This window comes from Nothobranchius furzeri, chromosome 8 (genome assembly GCF_043380555.1).
Source record: "Nothobranchius furzeri strain GRZ-AD chromosome 8, NfurGRZ-RIMD1, whole genome shotgun sequence".
Lineage (NCBI taxonomy): Eukaryota > Metazoa > Chordata > Actinopteri > Cyprinodontiformes > Nothobranchiidae > Nothobranchius > Nothobranchius furzeri.
Genome location: NC_091748.1, coordinates 78,088,990 through 78,108,169, shown reverse-complemented (window position 1 = coordinate 78,108,169; position 19,180 = coordinate 78,088,990). Strand labels below are relative to the sequence as shown.

The 19,180-nt window shown below is 43.0% G+C and overlaps 1 protein-coding gene across 1 annotated transcript in view; it reads left to right on the top strand.

The window, feature by feature from the left end:
- The window catches only part of LOC139061618 (uncharacterized), a 71,951-nt gene that overhangs the window by 44,527 nt on the left and 8,244 nt on the right, over window positions 1-19,180 (top strand). The window contains exons 7-10 of the mRNA XM_070553878.1: window positions 11,293-11,373; window positions 14,954-15,061; window positions 15,292-15,480; window positions 18,873-19,073. Coding sequence (XP_070409979.1) covers window positions 11,293-11,373; window positions 14,954-15,061; window positions 15,292-15,480; window positions 18,873-19,073 — 579 coding nt within the window. The remainder of the gene's footprint in view (window positions 1-11,292; window positions 11,374-14,953; window positions 15,062-15,291; window positions 15,481-18,872; window positions 19,074-19,180) is intronic.

Sequence of the window (19,180 nt, the reverse complement as noted above, 5' to 3'; positions counted from 1 at the left end):
ATCTTTACAACCGCCTGCCTGCCCCCGTCGCCTAGCCTAGTGAACTGGACCAAATTCTTGCTTTGCAAAGTTTGGTCTAGGAACGCTCCACTGGAACCTCTGCAGCCCCAACAGCATTCTGGCTGGCCAATCACAGCTCTGTAGAGGGGTTTCAAACACATAAAGAGCTGTGATTGGTCCATGATGGTGGGCCAATCATAGTGCTCTATCTGCTTAGTGAACAAATCACAGAGCTTTATCCGCTTTGTGGGCCAATCAGGGCACTCTAAAAGCCTGGTGGGTGGGATGATGCAACAGAGTGAAACAAGATGGCGACAGCTCGTTTGAAACGGCTTTTACATCCATGTTGGATTATTAGAACTTGGCTTCATCAGAATCAGGAGCAGATAGATGTATTTTAGTGCTTTTGTTTTTTTAGAAAAAATGATGCGTTTTCTCCTTCAACTGCGGACCGCCTCATTTAACGATAGCTGTTGCGGTGAGTACGTCACATTCATTGTCCAGTAGCATGCGGAGATCATTTGAAAGACGACGGTAGAACCCGCCCCACAACCGAGAGCCGTCAATGGAGCGTTGCCAGACTAAATAATACATTTATTTAGTCTGGCTTGCCAGGCTACCCGTCGCCTGCTGGTGGTGGTCGGAGGGGCCGGTGGCGTCGGTGCTCGGCAGCCTCGCCTCCCAGTGCACCCCCCCAGGGCACCTGTGGCCACCAGGGTGTGAATGTGTGTGTGAATGGATGGATGACTGATGATGTTGTAAAGCACCTTGGGGGGTTCCATGACACTAGGAGGCGCTATATCAAATACAGGCCATTTACCATTTACTGAACACCACTGTTTTGAGTTTTTGACCCACTCAGGGGATTTCCTGGCCTGGCCGGCCAGACTCGTCCTCTGTTTTCTGCACAGAAAACATGGAAGCGTGGAGCTGGCTGGTCAGGTTAGGGATCTCCAGAAACAAGCTTCAAAACTCCCTGCAGCTCGTGAACAGGTGCATGAAAATAACAAAAGAAAAACATGTTGCTGTTGTCTGGAATCACGAATGAAAAAGTGAGATCAAAAACAGGAAAACGCTGGATGACACAAACACAAAGAATGTGGAGCCACATTCCTGACATTCCTGACAAGAGGCATTAGGCAGAAATTTCCCTCTTTATGAGTTTGTGTCTCAAATTAAATCCTGAGTGAGACGAGGACAGTCGGCTGCTTTAGAGAAGTCTCAGCACTTCATCAAAGTCCCACAGGGAGGAGCAGAAAGATTCACTCTGTGGGAGAAAACATAAAAGGGTGTGTTCTCGATCCAAAACACAACAAACACACCTTCCATCTACAAACCGCGGCGGAGTCCGCAATCTGACAGCTGAGACTTGCTTTGTGCCGTCATCCTGAGGGCTTTTTCATGTGGAAGAGGAGAAGAAAGCACAGTTGGGCTTGTGAACTTTTTTCCATAGAGAGTCTATCAGCTGAGCAGCTGCTGATAGGAACTTACAAGAAGAGCTAATCAGCTCCAGATGCTGCTGCACCCAGAGCAGGAGCTACAGGTTAGAGCTCCGAGTCTAAATCCAGACAAGAAACCAACAGAAAATAACCAGAAATGAGCAAAAGTTACAAAAACCACCACGGACAAAGACACAGCTACATCAGAGCGAGTCCAGGTGACAGCAGGAACAATCTGGTCGCCCAAAACCACAAAATCATTCAAACTCTAAACAACAAGAACAAAATAATAGTCGACATGATCCAAAGAGACAAAATCCAGAGAAAAGACGAAAAGCTAATAAAAGAAAACTTGCTACAAATGGTTAAACAAATGCAAACAAATATCCCTGGTTATAATAGTTTGGGACCAACTGGAGACTCGGTGGAGACTAGATGGAGACTAAATGGAGACTCGATGGAGACCAGATGGAGACTAAATGGAGACGACATTGAGACTAGATGGAGACTAAATGTAGAATACATGGAGACTAAATGGAGACTAGATGGAGACGACATGGAGACTAGATGGAGACTAAATGGAGACTAGATGGACACCAGATGGAGACTATTCAATTCAATTCAAGTTTATTTATAAAGTGCCAAATCACGACAAGAGTTGTCTTAAGGTGTTGTATCAAGTCACTGACCAGTGTCAGAGTCTTTACAGCAATCCTCATACTAAACAAGCATGTAGCGACAGTGGAGAGAAAAACTCCCTTTTATAAAACTCCCTTTCTTGGTAAATATTCTATTTGGTGAGAGATAAACTTTATTGTATTTATTCTAGTGGATCTATAATTAAACGGGTAAACTAGTAGTAGCACATCCAACGTCAAGGAAAGCAAAAAGTTATTATCAGGAGAGGGAGAATGTTTAAGTGGTTAGCAGCAGTGTGCTAGACGATGGCCCCCTCCATGAGGCCACCACAGCTCAGCAGAACATCATTGTAGCTTCTTCTGGGGAGAAAAACACTTAGAGAGAAAATAAAGTTAACAGCTGAAATAGCAGGAAATAATACAGTTAAAGAGCAGATTGTAGAAGAAAGTAGTCGAGTGTGAGAAGTGGTCAGTGTGTCCTCCAGCAGTCTAAGCCTATAGCAGCATAACTACAGAGATAACTCTGCATAATCTATCCTATTTAGATGGAGGCATGTTGGAGGCGGGGCACGGGAGAGTCGTCTTTACCGACTGTACACTCCACCTGCCTCTACTCCCCCACTTGTCCAGATCTAGGCTAACATCAGATTTTAACCATAGGCCCTATCAAATAAAAATGTTTTAAGCCTAGTCTTAAAAGTAGACAAAGTGTCTGCCTCACCCTAACCCTCCAACCCTCAATGCTCCTCCCCCTATCCACACTGAGGTGACATGTGCTGCTGATCGTGGCTGCAGGAACTGAAGTGGGGGAGTCCCAACCCACCACCCACCTAGTGGACACTTGTGTAGTGTTGTCTGAAGTCTGTTGCATTTCTGTCTGAGGTGTTTTTTTTTTTTGTTTTTTTTTTTTGCAGAGCAAAGCTGCCCTCCTGGTGGAGGGTAACTCTGAAGTGCCTTTTTTTCCCTCCACCTGAACCAATCCTCATGTAACCCTTTTCTCTCTATTAAGGTAGCACAACTCAGGGTTGCGAAAGACCACAGTCACCAATTCTTGTCATGTGTCTTGCCCATGTATGTCTGTCTGATCTCTGAATTTTGTGTCCTGAAACTCTAATGTCCCTCTGGGATTAATACTCTTTTATTTGATTTGATTGATTGACTGGAAATCGGATCGGATGCCTAAAATGCTGATCGGGACATCCCTAGTTGTGAGGAGCTCCTCCACACCGACCCTAAACCAGAGAGTCACTGAAAACATTTGGAGGCAATTTCAAAACATCCTCGTGAACAGAATTAGCAAATCATCGCCAGTAACTGCAACCCAGTGAGTTTCTGGATTTCCAAAATTTAAAAGCAAAAATAAATATCGTTAAAGAGACACACAAATTTGAGAGGCAGCTTCAAAAGTGTCCATGTAGACACAAACGTGGACAAAAAAACCAAATCAGAAGATAAAAACGTCCACGCAACATCAAATCAGGAGTTTCTTTCATACGGTTGATTATTTTTACATGAATGTTTAGGATCTGAAAGCTGATTGGTTGGTTTATCAGAAACTGATAAAATAAAGACTTCCTTCCAAACAGCGGAGCTGGAGATGAGAAGAGTGGCACGTCTTCCTCGGGCTCCAGATGCCTCCCCCCCAGGCTCTTCCTCCATGTGACTCATCCTCCCTCATCCAGAAGCGCCCTTACATGGTCTGTGACGCAGCAGCAGGATCTCCCCACGTAACGCTCTGCTCGGCTCCGTTTCGGATCCTTAACCAGCGCATTTCAGAGCTTTGGCACGTCCGGCCGTCCAATCGCCACCTTTCATCTGTTTCCACGGCAACGTGACGCGTGGTGAGAGCGGAGGCTCCTCGCTGCTTGTGGATGTTGCTGCTGAGCAACAGAAAATAGCTGCTGGGGTGACACACGGGTCTGATTTTAAACCGTCCTAAAATAAAGAAGCTGTTTCAGAGAATTTATGGGATCAGCAGCGTCACGAACACTCACACGGTGTCATCAGAGAAGACGTGGGGAACGTTTCTCATGTGAGAGAAAAACATCTGACCCGTCCAGGAACAGGAACAAGCGGGACTAAAGAATCGAACGTTTGGAGCTGGAAAATTTAAAACCAAGATGGAACCAAAAGTTTTCCTCTCAGCTCCAATAAAACAACGCTTCCTCGTTATTAAGTCCTCGTGTTCTGGTCCAGGCCCGTTTGAATCTGTCTCTGATGTGTGGAGCTGACAGTAAACCCAGTCCTTCACTGGGAGAGGATCTAGTTCAAAGCTGGGACTAGGATTAGGACTAGGGATTGGGTTATCGGAGGTTAGTTTCTGTGAGAGGTTGGAAACCAAAGAACAAATAAATTAGGAGCCTTCTTGGCCGAGGCAGGAAGGAACTTTTACGTTTGCATTTGCAGCATTTGCTCCAAGCTCTTGCCAAAGTTTCAAAGTCTCTTTCACATTTGTGATTTTTATGCACATTAATCTGATGCAGGACATCTTCATCCCAACGGCAGTGGAGCAAATCTAGAAACACCTGCCACGGAGAAAAGCTGCCATTCATCCATTCATTCACTGGACTTGTGCATCACTGACCGTCTAGCTGCTCGCTCTCCTGGGTTTGGACCTTTCCGGAACCTCCCGGAGGGCCGGAGAGATTCCAGGTGACCAGGATCCCAACTGGAGTCAAACTAAACTCCAGACACACTTTTCCTAATCCTGCATCGACGAGACGAGTAAAAAAGTCCACATGATCACAGCTGGAATGTAAAACATCTGGAAAATGAAAGGCATCGGGAAAAGTGAGCAGAGCTGTTTCACCTATTTAAATACTTAACTAAACTACAAACCTGCAGAATGTGACACCCACCCACACACACACACACACCTACCTAGAGGTGTGCGTGGAGCCCGTACATTCCTTCCATCTCATCAGAGACTCCACGTCTGTCTAAACTGGGGTCATGTGACCTCCGCCCTGGCGTCAACAACATCTCTGATGTGGGATCAGCTTCTAAAGCTCGGTGTGCGTTCAGGGCGTGATCCACTTGTCTTTAACGGCCCGTCCCTGTCCCGTAGCTACCTGAGGTTGAATGTTTGCTGTGTAACCATGGAAACCATCACCACACAGACTTATATTGCAAATCCTGCAAATTCCCTTCGTGCAAAACACTTCAGCAGCATTTTTGCTGGAACTTTTGATTATTTTCATTCGTGCTGAAAAGAGTTTGGAAGCAAAATATATTCTGTCCTTTAAAAGGCCCAAAATGAAAAGATTTGCTTGTTTGAAGCTTTGATTTTGTTGTCTGAATAGGAAAGGTCTAATGGAGAGAATAGAGACATGTCTGCCTGGGCTCTGCAGAGCGAAGCGAGTTGTCGGGGTTTTCCACGACCGGCCGCTCAGAATGACCCATCTGACAGAGGCGAGGTGTTGGAGGAGAGCCAAGGTCTCCATGATGGTGAGAAAAGAAAACCTGCATAACAGAAACGTTTCCACATACCAAACACGCCTTTCTGCCGAGCGGCGCGGCTAACGGGATGCAGCAGAAATCCGTGATGCTGCGAGGAGCAACGGCTCTCTGTCAGACGGGACTCAGGAGCTCCACGTCGTTGAGTCAAAGCTGCATTTGGAACCGTTTGGCTTTTAAAAAACAACAACTGAACTGATCTACGGTGGATTTGGTCACGTTAAACCAAAGCCTGAGGCCCCTCCTGATTTCAAGAGTCCAAAACAACAAACTTCTCTGCTGGTAGAAAAGTCCTGGAACAGAAAATCCAGAGGTTACGTAACAGCTCCTCTCCGTTCCTGCTGGACGCCCGTGGAAGTTCCTGAGTGGGTCCACAGAGTTCCTGAGCAGCTGAGGATCCGGACCATGGAAGTTCTAGAGGTCGAGTCTGACGTTCAGACAGTCAGTGACCAACTTTATTAAAAAAACACAGTAAACCCGGTTTTCATTCAGCTGAAAACCAGAAACCAGATCGGTGTTTCAGACACGACTGGGTTTAGACGATCAGCTAGCAGGTTCTCCGTCATCCATCATTCTGGTTGTGTTTAAACCACGAGGGGTGGCAAGGGGTGGCCGCGGGCCCCGTGGTGCCCCCTGGAGCCGTGTTCTAAAACATTCTGCTGCCATCTTCAAACGCATTAGTTAAGATTTAACCCTCCCACTGCCCTCATGGGGGACCCCGCCAGGAAAGGTGACCACTGGGCAGGGTTGATGGTTTATCCCTGGAGGTCCACGTGGCAGGGGTGAGGTGGTGCTGCCACATTAGGACAGCAGGAGGGTTAAACCTACCGTTTTCTTTAGAAACTTTAAGATGTGTTTTTTATACGTGAGGTTTAGTTGAACTCTGCTCTGTTCTGGCTGAGAGGTCAGCGTTCATCAGCCTGGCTGCCCTGCGTGTGTGTTGTGGTTTAATGAAACTAGTTCATGGAGCTGCAGATCGGGACAACCAGGCACACCTGTGAGGTGTCGGTGACCCCCCCACCCCTGGGCATGGCTCCAGGAGGGAACCCCGGTACTCCAGTCCAGTCATTGCTCCATGCTCCGACTACCATCGCTGGTCGTGCAGCTGGAGGTCCTGCTTTATGATATTCCAGGTCAAGACACAACACCTGTGCTACTATGATCAGGCAGCTGCAGCACACAGAGCAGACACTCTAAAATATAAATACAACTATTTTGTGCATAAAAAGCTCTGAATTATTTACTTCTGCACACCAACCCGCGCGACCATGCGGCGGTTAAAGAAGATGGATGGAATCACTTCTGCGCTGCAGATTCATGCCTCACATTCTGGCTTCCTGCAAAGCCCAAGGGCGCCCCTAGCGGCGCCCCTGCAGCAGTGAAACCAGAACACGTCTCCATTCGGTGTTCCGAACACCGGCCCCGTTGGGGGGGTCCCGGGGGGGTCCCGGGGGTTCTGTTGCATCCAGTTTCTGGATGCTCGTGATCAGGGAGGAAGAGGAAAAAATGAAACTGAAAACAAAAGTCTGATGATTCCTATGAATCCTAAAAGAAACCAGAGGGAATTTTTAATAATAAAAATAAAAAAACAGAGAACGAGTCAAGTTTTCACTGATGAACAGTTTCAGACAGAAAACATGAGCAGGATTTAGACACGAAGATCATATAAACGTAGCTTTACGATCTGTGAGAAACTGATGGATTTATCAAGACAAAACAACCAGAAGGCTGTTTTACGCTCAGGTCCATCGGCCGTGCTGTAGTTAGGGTTAGTGGTGGGTTAGTTTGTGAGAGGATGATGCGCAGAGGGCTCCATTCCTTATCAGCATTTAAGATGTTGACATGTTTTTTCCTAGAGAAATAAATTTTAAAAATAATTATTTAAATAAAAAGCCTGAAATAAAATAAATTGTATTTTAAATACAAAATATTTAAAAGATGCCCGGGAAATGCATGATTCTGCTGTCTCCATGTGGTTATAGGTTAATACTTAATGAGTCATCATGATGCAGAAAACTCAGAGTTCATGAGGCAAAACAAGAAGTCACGTGATGAATCTGCACACTATTAAAACTGTATAGCAACAGTTTAATGACTACATTTAGATTTAGTTCTTAAATTAAATTATTGATTGTTTTAGAGTCATCACAAAATATGTTTAATTGTTTTGCTTTGTCATCCGTTTAGTAACAAAGTGCTCTGGTTTGGTAAGAGGTGCTCACGTGGTTTAACAGCTCCCCCTGCTGGTGAGACATAAAAACACATCAATGTTTTCATCATCATCATCATTCTTCTTCTTCTTCTTCTTCTTCTTATTATTATTATTATTATTATTATTAGTAGTAGTATATTTTTTGTATATTTGTATGCTTTCACTGAAGTGCCAGAATCAGTCCATGCTTCTAAGGCAGTTTCAGGGTTAGTTTATTATTATTATTATTATTATTATTATTATTATTATTATTAGTAGTAGTAGTAGTATATTTTTTGTATATTTGTATGCTTTCACTGAAGTGCCAGAATCAGTCCATGCTTCTAAGGCAGTTTCAGGGTTAGTTTATTATTATTATTATTATTATTATTATTATTATTATTATTATTATTGTTTCAGTCTTAAAGCTCTAGTAAAGCTTGAAACATTTTTCCAAAATATAAACTTCAAAAATATAACTTGCCCGATTAAAAAATAAAACAGAAATAAACAGTGTGGCCAAAAAAAATTTATATGTCATAATTAGCAAAAAAAAAACATAAATAAATAATTATAAAACGCATCCCCAATGATTTAAAATCTCTCAAATACTTCTGAGGACATCTTGTTCTTGTGTTTTAGATGAAAATGTCTCCTCATTGATGGAACTGCTCACATGACTTCTGGATGTTTGTCAGATCTAAGGGAAATCCTGAAAAGATTGATTTTTTACTACAAAGAAAATCTCACAGATGATTAATCATCCACCCAACAGCAGGAATGTGGGTCGTTATGTTGATCTTGGCCCTCTTTCTCCCTACTCAAAACCAGTTGTGACCAGTTTGGGGGTGAAACTTGATGCTGGACTTAAATTTGAGGCTCACATCCACTCAGTGATCCGGTCCAGGTTCTTTCACCTGAGACGCCTTGCAAAAATCAAGCCCATGCTGTCGAGAGCCCACCTGGAGCGGGTACTGCATGCTTTTGTAATTTCTAGGCTTGACTACTGCAACTCTCTCTATGCAGGGCTGTGTCAGTCATCACTGCGTCGCCTACAGGTTGTGCAGAACAGCGCCGCCAGGTTCCTGACTGGGACCAGGAAACGGGACCACATCAGTCCGGTCCTGGCCTCCCTGCACTGGCTTCCGGTTTGCTATCGCTCACAATTCAAAATCCTCGTCTTTGTTTTTAATTTCTTCCAGGGTGGTGCTCCCCCCTATCTAGCCACTCTCCTGAACAGACACTCCCCATCACGCGCTCTGCGCTCCTCTGACCAAGGCCTGCTCGCTGTCCCTCGGTCTAGGTGTCGTACTCGTGGGGACCGGGCTTTCTCAGTCCTAGCACCGTTACTCTGGAACCAGTTGCCACCCTCACTTAGGCTGTCCCCTTCTCTGCCAGTCTTTAAGAGTCGCCTAAAAACCCACCTCCTCCGCTCGGCGTTCCCTGAACATGTTTGATTTTGGCCCTCTATTATGTTGAATTTATTTCACAGTTTTCATTGGTTCACTCAATCCATTGTTTTACACATTTGTCCTGTACCAGAATGTTTCATCTATTTTGTAATTTGAATTGCTTTTATTGTTGATTTATTCAATATATTTACCTTCTACTGAACCATGTTCAGCGCCTTGGGCTTCCTGACGGGGTTGCAGAAGGTGCTTTATAAATAAAGCTTTGATTTGATTGATTGATTTGATCCTCAGTCAACACACAGGCTTAAAGGGTTTGAGGATCCTCAATGATAAGGGCGGCAACACAATCAGAGTTCAATAAGGATCACATGACTCTGAGGGGTGTGATCACAGACTGATCACATTTAGTATCAACGACTCAGGACAAACACTGCTTATCAATCCGCTTCATTAGTTTTACTCCGAATTCAACATTTAAAAGTCTAACACAATAAAATATGTCAAAGATGCTTCAATTAACATCTCAAATGAACCTTTTGCAGCAGAACTGAAACATTTGTTGGTTAAGGATTGAGTTTCCTTTCGTCTGAATTAGAAAAGGGTGGAGATGAAGTCTGATTAGACCCATTCGTCCCTGCTCACCAGCAGCCAGACAGCAGCGTGCTCACAAACACAACGGTTTGCAGCTCCAAATGAATCTAAAAGGAGGAATTTGCTGTTTTATTTTAACTTTTTCACATTCATTTTAATCAGTTGGTAAAATGTTCAAGTTAAAAATGAACCTATTTTTATTTAGAGCTAATTTAGAAAAACAATGAATGTATGATTTATAAAGTGTTTTAGTGTCAAAGCTTCATGTTAATTTCCTTTATAAAGAAGCGAAGAACAGCTCAGGGCTGAAATCTCCTGCTGGCTTGTACTCAGGAGTCTGATTCTTCTACTCTCTATGGTGCTGCATGGTGGAGCAGTGGTTAGCACTGTTGCCTCGCAGCACAAAGGTTGCAGGTTCGAAACTCAGCTGTGGCCTTTCTGCGTGGAGTTGCGTGTTCTCCCCATGCATACGTGGGTTTCCTCCGGGTACTCCGGTTTCCCCCGCAGATCACAACATGCCCTACAGGTTATAAATTGTAAGTCGCTTTGGATAAAAGCATCTGCTAAATAAATAAACATAAACATACTCACCCATTTATCCTCCACAGTCTGCTGATCTCCTGCCCTGAATACACACTTCATCTTGTTCTGTTCTCTGAAGACACATCTGTACAGAATCCACACAAACACAAGAACACCATGTGTCATTATGGTTACACGCGATCTTACCAATAAAATAGGTTTGTCAAAGAAGTCAGAACTTTAATCACAAACTTGACAGATGTTACTAAAAACAAAGTTATTTTGTGAAGAATGAAAACTTTATCGTAAATCTTCTAATCAGCCTGAATCACGGACACTTGAACTTTTTACTATCTGACCTAATCCAACGTGTATGATTTTAATGCTTCTAAACTTAATCTAATCTTTGTAAAATATTTAAAAAGTAAAAGACCTTTAAAAGTTTTCTTTGAACTTTTTTATTAGAACTTTAATATAATAGTAAAATGTATATATTTAAGTAAATCTATTTTCAAATGTTTAAATTTTAATTTCATGCACAAGATTAACACATTAGTCGTGTTTTCCTACTGAAATATGCTGCTATGTTCAAATTGCTCTTCTGTCGTTTCACCAACAGGTGGCAGTCATCAGCCACCCCCTCTTGTCGATGACCGGAAACAGACGTCACACTTTGCTTCAGAGCTTTTATTTTGAAGAGTGTAAGCGGAAGCTTCTCATCCTAAAACAGTCAATTCGCATCAGATGCGCTGCGTGAAAACGTTTTATTTTACCGGTTTAACTCGGTTTTCTTGGTTATCTAACTTTCACCAACCATGGCAGAATTTGCTATTCATCGAACAGTGAGTCAGGTTTGTGCTAAATAAGTTATAGTCGTCTTCAGAAAACAGAGAAACCGGAAATTGATATTAAAGTTTAGCTAAGAGCTAACTTTCGGTAAACTAGTTAATAAAACCGACTGTTACTCGGAGAAAATGTGTATTTATTTATGTTTATACAGTTTTTAGGGATTTATCATTTTTGTTAATATTTTATGTTCGCAGGACGAGGAAAATTCCCCGGAGGCAGAAAACTTCCAGACGTCCTCAGAGGAAAAGTTTGAAACCAGTCCTGAAAAGCAACAGGTTTGCATTGCCATCAGTTTTATTTATTAATTTTTTTAAGTTTTACAAATCAGAAAAAAATTTCACTTATCACAAACAATGTTTTATATAATCTGCTATTAGCCTAGAATAAATTAGTACAGGTTTGTAGAGCGTGGGTGTTGTAGTTTTTGAGCTAGTCCAGTTCTAGTGTGGACCAGATGCTAAATACATGCATAAATTTGGCATTTTTTAGGTTTCACAAAAGAGAAAAAGGTTTCACAAACTATGTTTTATGTAATCTGCCATTAGCCTAGAATAATCTAGTACAGCCTGGCAAAGCAAAGCCTGACGGGCCACCAGGCTTATACCGCGCTGGGGAAAACCCTGAGGTGAATGGATCCAATGAGCATTGTGAGTAAAAAAAAAGTACTTAAAATCACTCAGTAGTGATTCAAATTCTGTTTGGTGACCTAAATAATCAGGCTGACTGCAAGAGAAAAATAATTAATAATAAAAGAATCAAAGGCACATTCCATGCTGTAGTTCTTTTTTAAAACACAGAGCAGTTTTGTTTACCTGTTTTAACCTGTTTTTAACAGGTAAACAAAACAAAACAGGTAAACAAAACTGCTCTGTGTTTTAAAAAAGAACTACAGCATGGAATTAGAGATACGTCACAGCAAGAACACACCTAAGATGATCAAAGGCACATATTGAGATGTGGGACAACTTTATGACAGGCACAGTCGAATAGATGGCCTTTAGGGAGTCAGGGAGGCACAGTTGTAAGACTCTGCTGAAAGGTGGAAGGCAGCACTCATGCATGTTTGGCGTAGGGCTGCAGCTATCGAATATTTTTGTAATAGAGTATGGAATCTCTTACCAATTAATCGAGTACTCTAATAAATTACCCTTTTGTGTTTGTAAACCATTATATCAGAAAGCATGTTAACAAATATGAAATACCTCTTAAAACGAGCAAGCAATTGCCAGTTATTCTTTAAGTTTTATTCAAAATTAGTTTTTCAAAACTTCAAATGCGAGCGGCTGCGGCTCAAACAGCACCAGAACCGCTCACGACGCATGCGCAAACATGGCTCGCCAGCTGTTTCCCTAGGGGCTCGACACACGGGAGGCGACAAACGACCGCGATCAGCGAAATTTGTCGCCGTCGCTTTTATTACCTGACACACGGGAGGCGACCCGCGGCAGCGGCAAAGCCGTCTACGCGTTCTGTTCCATGGCGAAATCGAAACTTCCGTTGTTTTGATTGGCTGAGTCATGTTGGAGGGAATTAAGGTTATTTAAGCGGTTCAGAGTTAATAAAGCGGTAGATATGATGTTTCACAAGGTGCTGCTAGAGTTATGTGAAATCTTACTTGTGGTTTTACTATAAAACATAATAATAATCAACTTCTCCATGTTTGCTCGGAGGTGTACGGAGCATCCTGTCCGCTCATTGGTCAGTGAATGAAACCTCCGTTGATTGGTCCTCGTCCGAGCGACAGTGATGAAAAGTTGAAAATATTTCAACTTTCTGGGATCACGTTGCTGGGTCGTCCGTGCACGACACGTGCACGAGTGCAAAATTTCACACGCACGTTTTTCACGTTTCGCTTAGTAGGAGAGAGACCCGCGATTATCGCTTTGTCGCGCATGTCTCATTGAAAATGAATGGAGGAGAGGCGATGTCGCCTCCCGTGTGTCGAGCCCATAACACACGTCTTTTTTAATTTCTACACCTTTTTTTTCCTCACACACTAGCAAGGATTGTCGATAAAGCGTGTTTGCCGTGGTTATGATTATACTGATGACAAAACATTTATTTACTTTCTTTCATTTTCCTCATAAATACCTGTGTCCTCCTGCAGCGATCCCGAGGGACAACAGACGTCAATAACAATACAATAAAAAGTTCAACGTGTTGTGTAAAAACGGCTATTTTTAGCACATTTTTAGGTAAGACGTGTTGCTACCAGATGTGCGGTGTGAGCTGAAACTGAGTACTGAAAAATGGTCAAGTTTCCACCCATGTTACGGACTCGGCATCGAGGATTCCTTTGAGCAGAGAAGATGAACCTAGGCGGAGCGCAACACGCTCCAGCAGCATCTGCGTCTTGCGCACGGCCACAGTAACATTCTCAAAGCGGCGCCACCAAAATCTATTTAACACACCATTGTTCATAGCTGCTTTGGTACTTTGTCTTTTGTTCGTGGCTGACGCGCATCGCTGCTGCGCATACAATTCAGATCCCCTTCATAACTCCGTCTCACCCAGGGCCGTATCAAAGCATTTGGGGGCCATGCCAGCGAGGTGTCCCTTATTTATTTTTTGGGGAGTTGGCAATCCTAGTTAAACTGACATTTACATTGAATAACATTAGCTAACTGTGCTACATTTATTTTCTGTTCATTGTTTACACAATAGACTTTTTCAAACAGTTTCTGAACAGAAACTGGATTTGATTTTAGGTTCTCTGTTAAAAAGAGTATTCAGTGATTTTACACGTCAACAACACTTTCTAAATAAAATGAACCTCTCGTATATTGTTGCATGTTTATTGCTTTATATTTATTATAATTAATATAATATATATTTATATCATTCTAGTTATAATTAATTGTGATTTTTTTAGATGTTTGATTAATTAGTTAATTTATTTTAATCAATTACCGGCCTCATTTAATTTATTATCTGAGTTATCAGACCTCCATTAAATGTATGTTGTGGCAAAGTCCACCTACTTAAATGTAGTAATGTTGTTCAGTTATTAGGAATCAGGGTGCAGAGACAATAATCCTGACACACTGACTTTCGTCTTAAACGTGTTACAATAAAACCGTCATTATTTTCATTAATCTGCCCAAAGCATGACTTTTTCAGGAACACACGGATAAGAAATGTGCCAGTATTACGACTATTTTGTCGCTCGTAGTAGTGTCAATGAGCGGCTGAGCGCTGCATGCTCTCGTGGTAGGGAATCACTGAGCCGAGCTGAGTGAAGTTGGCTTCCAACCCACATCAGAAATCCATGGTGGTTAGCGCTATTATGCTAGCCTGGCAAGCCAGACTAAATAAATGTATTATTTAACTTTGCAAAGCAAGAATTTGGTCTAGTTCACTAGGCTACTGTTATGCTGGATTTCTGATGTGGGTTGGGAGCCAGCTTCACTCCGCTGCTGAGGCTGGTCTGCTGAGCAGCGGGCACAGACAAAGCTGCAGCGCTGTTACTTTTTACTTTTGTGAGACGGGCAGAAATGACTATTTTGAGTCTCGTGTTTTAATCACTAAAGAGCTATTTTTAACTTGTCGGCGTCTCGTTTTTGTTATAAAAGAAAGAGTTAACGAAATCTATTCGCCATCGTTTTCGTTAGCAAAAACAACACTGAACCCTACCGAGAGCTACTTCACGGGTACTGAGCCACCCGAAGGGCTACCAAATTGACACAATAGTGACCTTTGAACTAGAAAATGTCAGAGTTAAACTAAACGTCGTGTGTAAGCATGGCATATTTTACTGAGGATGTTTTTCTGCTCAACTGCTGATCAGAACCTGGTCAAGATAAATGAAATTAATAAATGAGTTCCAAAGTAGTTTGTTGGTCTGCCTTCATGCAGGACATCACGTCCACAGTACCTGATGCTTCAGAGGAGACGGTACAAAAACAGGAAGACGGACAGACGGGCTGTCCACTTACAGAGACCGTCTCCAGTACAGAGTTACAGGTCAGTCTTTCTGGTAGGACTTCATGAAGAAATTCACCAGCTTTCTGAAAATCAAAGAGGTTTTGAGTTAAATAATGAGCAAAAGGATGTAAAAATGTTCCATCAAACCAAGTTATAAATCTGAATATGAGATCCACTCACCTGCCCTTTTTACTGGTTTCTGACCAGTGATTCCAGCAGTGGGTGAGAATGTTGTGGAACCATCTTATTTGTGTTCGCCGGTTCTTCAGTGGAAGGTGGGAGCTCCGTGTCGGGCCTGCTGGTCCCAGGACGGAGAGGTCTACGCGGCGACAGTGGTGGCAGTGGATGGGGAGCGCTGCAGAGTTCGATTCAACGAATACGGGAACGAGGAGGACATGGACCTGAGCTCGCTCCAGAGTCCTGAATCTTTACCTCTGACACGAGACCCACAGCCTCAGGTCAGGATGCGTCCGTCTTTAAACACAAAAAAACTCTTCAATGGAAACTTGTAATCCATAAGAAGGTCTATTCAATAACTGATGATGTAAAACCACACGTGTGTAAATAGGTCAAGTTCTTTTCTAGTAAAAAGTTGTTTAGAATTATTAATTTTAAGACTTAAATACCCACAATTTCATAAAATCACCATCAATTCATTAAAGTCCCAGTGTGTGATATTTTTACCTGTTTACCATCAGCTCCTGTGTTTCCAGTTCACAAACTTGTCCTGTTTCACTAATGTTTCTCACCAACATCAATTCTAAATTTTCCTCTCAACTTCAAATTTTACAGTTTTATATACATAAACAGTGGTCGAGGCTCCGTGGTCATCCACCATCTTAAAATACAGTAGCTGTTTAGGGACATTCGAGCTCCACGTTAACCGTTTGGACCGTGACTGTAACCTGACAGAACCAGCAGAGGGCAGCAGTGCGCCCTGGAAGCATGGAGTCTGCTAATTCAACAAAGAAATAGAAAAGAATAGCTACACCGTTGCTGTACTTGTTAGTTTGAATAAAAAACAATTAAATCAAAAGACACTTAAAATTTGTCCGTTTGTCATCATGTCCGACACAAGAAAGCCGCATATGTTCAGACCCCGCCCGCTATTAGCTGAACGCCGGCCTCTGGTTAGTTTCTCTGTTAGTGTCCCAACTTGTCTCACCTCAAGTTGATCATCCGTCTTTTCCCGACCCGGTCCCAACGTGTCCGTACCAGAACTCCCGACCCGGTCCCAATGTGTCCTTACCAGAACTCCCGACCCGGTCCCAACGTGTCCTTACCAGAACTCCCGACCCGGTCCCAACGTGTCCGTACCAGAACTCCCGACCCGGTCCCAACGTGTCCATTCCAAAGTCCTTCTACTCAAGTCTCCTCTCTTCCCGCAGCCTGCCGTCTCGCCCAACACGCTCCAGCGCTTATGAACTAGCCAGTGGCTAAATTAGCATTGTTTACTTTTTCTCCACAACACTTTACTGACGGCGATGTAGTTCTCCACGCGTTACTGAGACGTTCCGACTCAGAGGGCTTCTTCTCAAACGTTACCTTTAGACTTTGGTCTCCTTTTGCTGGTAATCCGTGGGAGTTTACACACGGCATACACAGCGTCTCCCCGGCTCTAGCTGTGACTAACTAGTAGCTCGTGACGCCCATCTCCATCCACCACGCCAGCCGTGAGCACGATTAGCTGGTGGATAAGTTAGCATTGTTTACTTGATGTCCGCAGCGTGTCCCCGGCTCACCAACACGCCTTCACCAGTCGTAGTAAACGATCAGCCAGTGATCGCTCCATATCCATATAAGCTGGTAGCGGCAGCATGTTTGTTTACATCGAGCGGTGCGCTCCGTGATCCATGTGAAACGGGTGTTGAGGGAAATTATGTCCCCCTGAAATATTCTGTTTCCCTTAGGCAGTCAAGAGCAAATATTTCCTAATCCACAGAACTTATAGTCCATTATGAGGACTAAACTACCTCAAGTAAAAGATGTTAAACTGAGCGAGATGACATCCTTTTACATAACTTTCAAAAAAGATAAATAAGTTTGCTGCAAAAGCGTGAACAAGAATGTTTTTACTGTATCTTTTATTGTTTTTAGGAGGAATTATAGATGAGAAATCACAAGCATAACATGATTGCATTACATAATTTTCCCGTAAAAGTTTATCACAAATGTTGTGAAAATAGCCAGAAGTGTGATCTCCCGACACGGGGGGACAGAATATTTCAGGGAAACACAATTTCTCACAACACCTCCGGCTGACGTGACCCCTCCTCCGTGTGTGAAGCGTGACCGCTTCAATAACAGAACTAGCTTGCCTCCTTCAGGACTGGTAGGCTGATAAAACAGTCATAATTATAAATGCTTTTTTAAAGAGGTTGAGTAGCTCGTTTTAAGCTTCGTGTGGGTCATGAGTTAAATTACATGTTATTTAATGAGCCATGAGACATAATATTCCATAGCAAATATGAAATCACCCTTATGGATCTGTAGGTACTGTTTAACCAGAAGATTGGAACTTTTTATTGCAGGGATTATGTAACACTTCGTATTCACTCAGAGACAACAGAAGAGAGAGTCAAGTTTAAAAGTTTAAAGATTTATTACTAAACTAATGAAACTAGACTAACTTTAACACTAAATGTATGGTGTAACTAAGGTGAATGAGACGGAGAATGGTGTAGTGTGGGATGTTGATCAGAACCAGCAAATCCGAAGAAACGATTAGTTCTGGTGGGAAGTGAAGGTGATGTCTTCGCGCTAAGCTTTGGTTAGGAGATTCATAAACCCATTCAACGCCATTCGGTTGGTCTACGCACCCTTGGCGGAAGTCCCCTTTAGATCCGGAATGTCGACGTCCAGCTGGACCCTCTCTTGAACGGAAGCCGGTAGGAAAAGCAGCGGTTGCCCATCCACCAGTCTTTGAGATACTTCCGGGTCACGATGGTTTTGTTGGCATCTAACAAGACCCAAACCTGGGTCGTGATGGTCCAGCTTTTATTCTAAAAGGAACCGTTGCAGCAGGTGGAACAGCAACAGATTTTATCCAGCTTGTCGTTGGTTCTGTCGGCTGAAGAGGAAAGTTACGGATTGGCCACTCCGACAACTTTTCTAGAACGCTTTGAACTGGCGTTAAAGATGACGTGGGCATAGTTTTATACTTCGGATGTTTTGGTTTATGGTCGAATGAAAAGATGACAGATTTACCAAACACCACCAAAACCACGCCTCCGTCAGATCTGGCAGATTCTGATTGGATCAGTAAAGCAATGTGTCATGTCTTAACGCTACGTGAGATCAGTCCTAGTGGAAACTTTTAAAGTCATATTACTTATTATATTCTATATGATTATAATAGAGTCATTAATATTTTCATTTCACAGATCGTTCACATCTTATTATTGACTAACACTTTGTTTGATTAGCTTATTAAAATAGAGTTCTTTGATTTATTAAAAGGAGAGAGTCCTTTCTTCATTCTTCTGTTGAGCTGAAAAGAAGCAGTTTATAACAAATGCACGAGACCTTGAGGCCATATCTCATGCAGACTAGTTCTGTATCAGAGGAGTGGGGGAAAAGGACTTTTGGTGGAAAACAGTCATTTCATTCCGTTACATGTGGGTTAGGCTAGACAGGTTGGAAACTGATTATACGATCAAACTCATGAGTGAGCCACCGTAGCTGCAATACTTTCTCTGAACTGCACGGCGCTAAAGAGTCGCATTTTTTCATCCTGATTTCAATGGAATTCACACTCGGGGCCTTTAAAATATTACAGTAAAGCTTTCAGTCAAATGAACTTACTGAATGAAATAAAAGTAGTTTGTGCGCTGATGGTTTTGTGTTTCAGGACTGGAAGCCCGGCTCTCGGTGTCGGGCTGTTTATTCTGTGGATGGTTTAGTTTACCCGGCTGTAATTCAGTGGGTCAAAGGTCAGCGCTGCTGTGTTCGCTACGACGAGTACAACAACGAAGAGGAGCTGGACATCAGCAGCCTTCTGAGCCACAACGAACTTCACGGCCCGAGCAGAGCCTCCGTGTCCGCAGCCAAGGTGAGGGGGTGCAGCAGGTGGGATTTAATCCTGATGGATATCGGGCCGAATACTTTTTAAGCTGCAAAGGCAAATTTGGAAAACAAATGATCTTAAAACATGTTTAA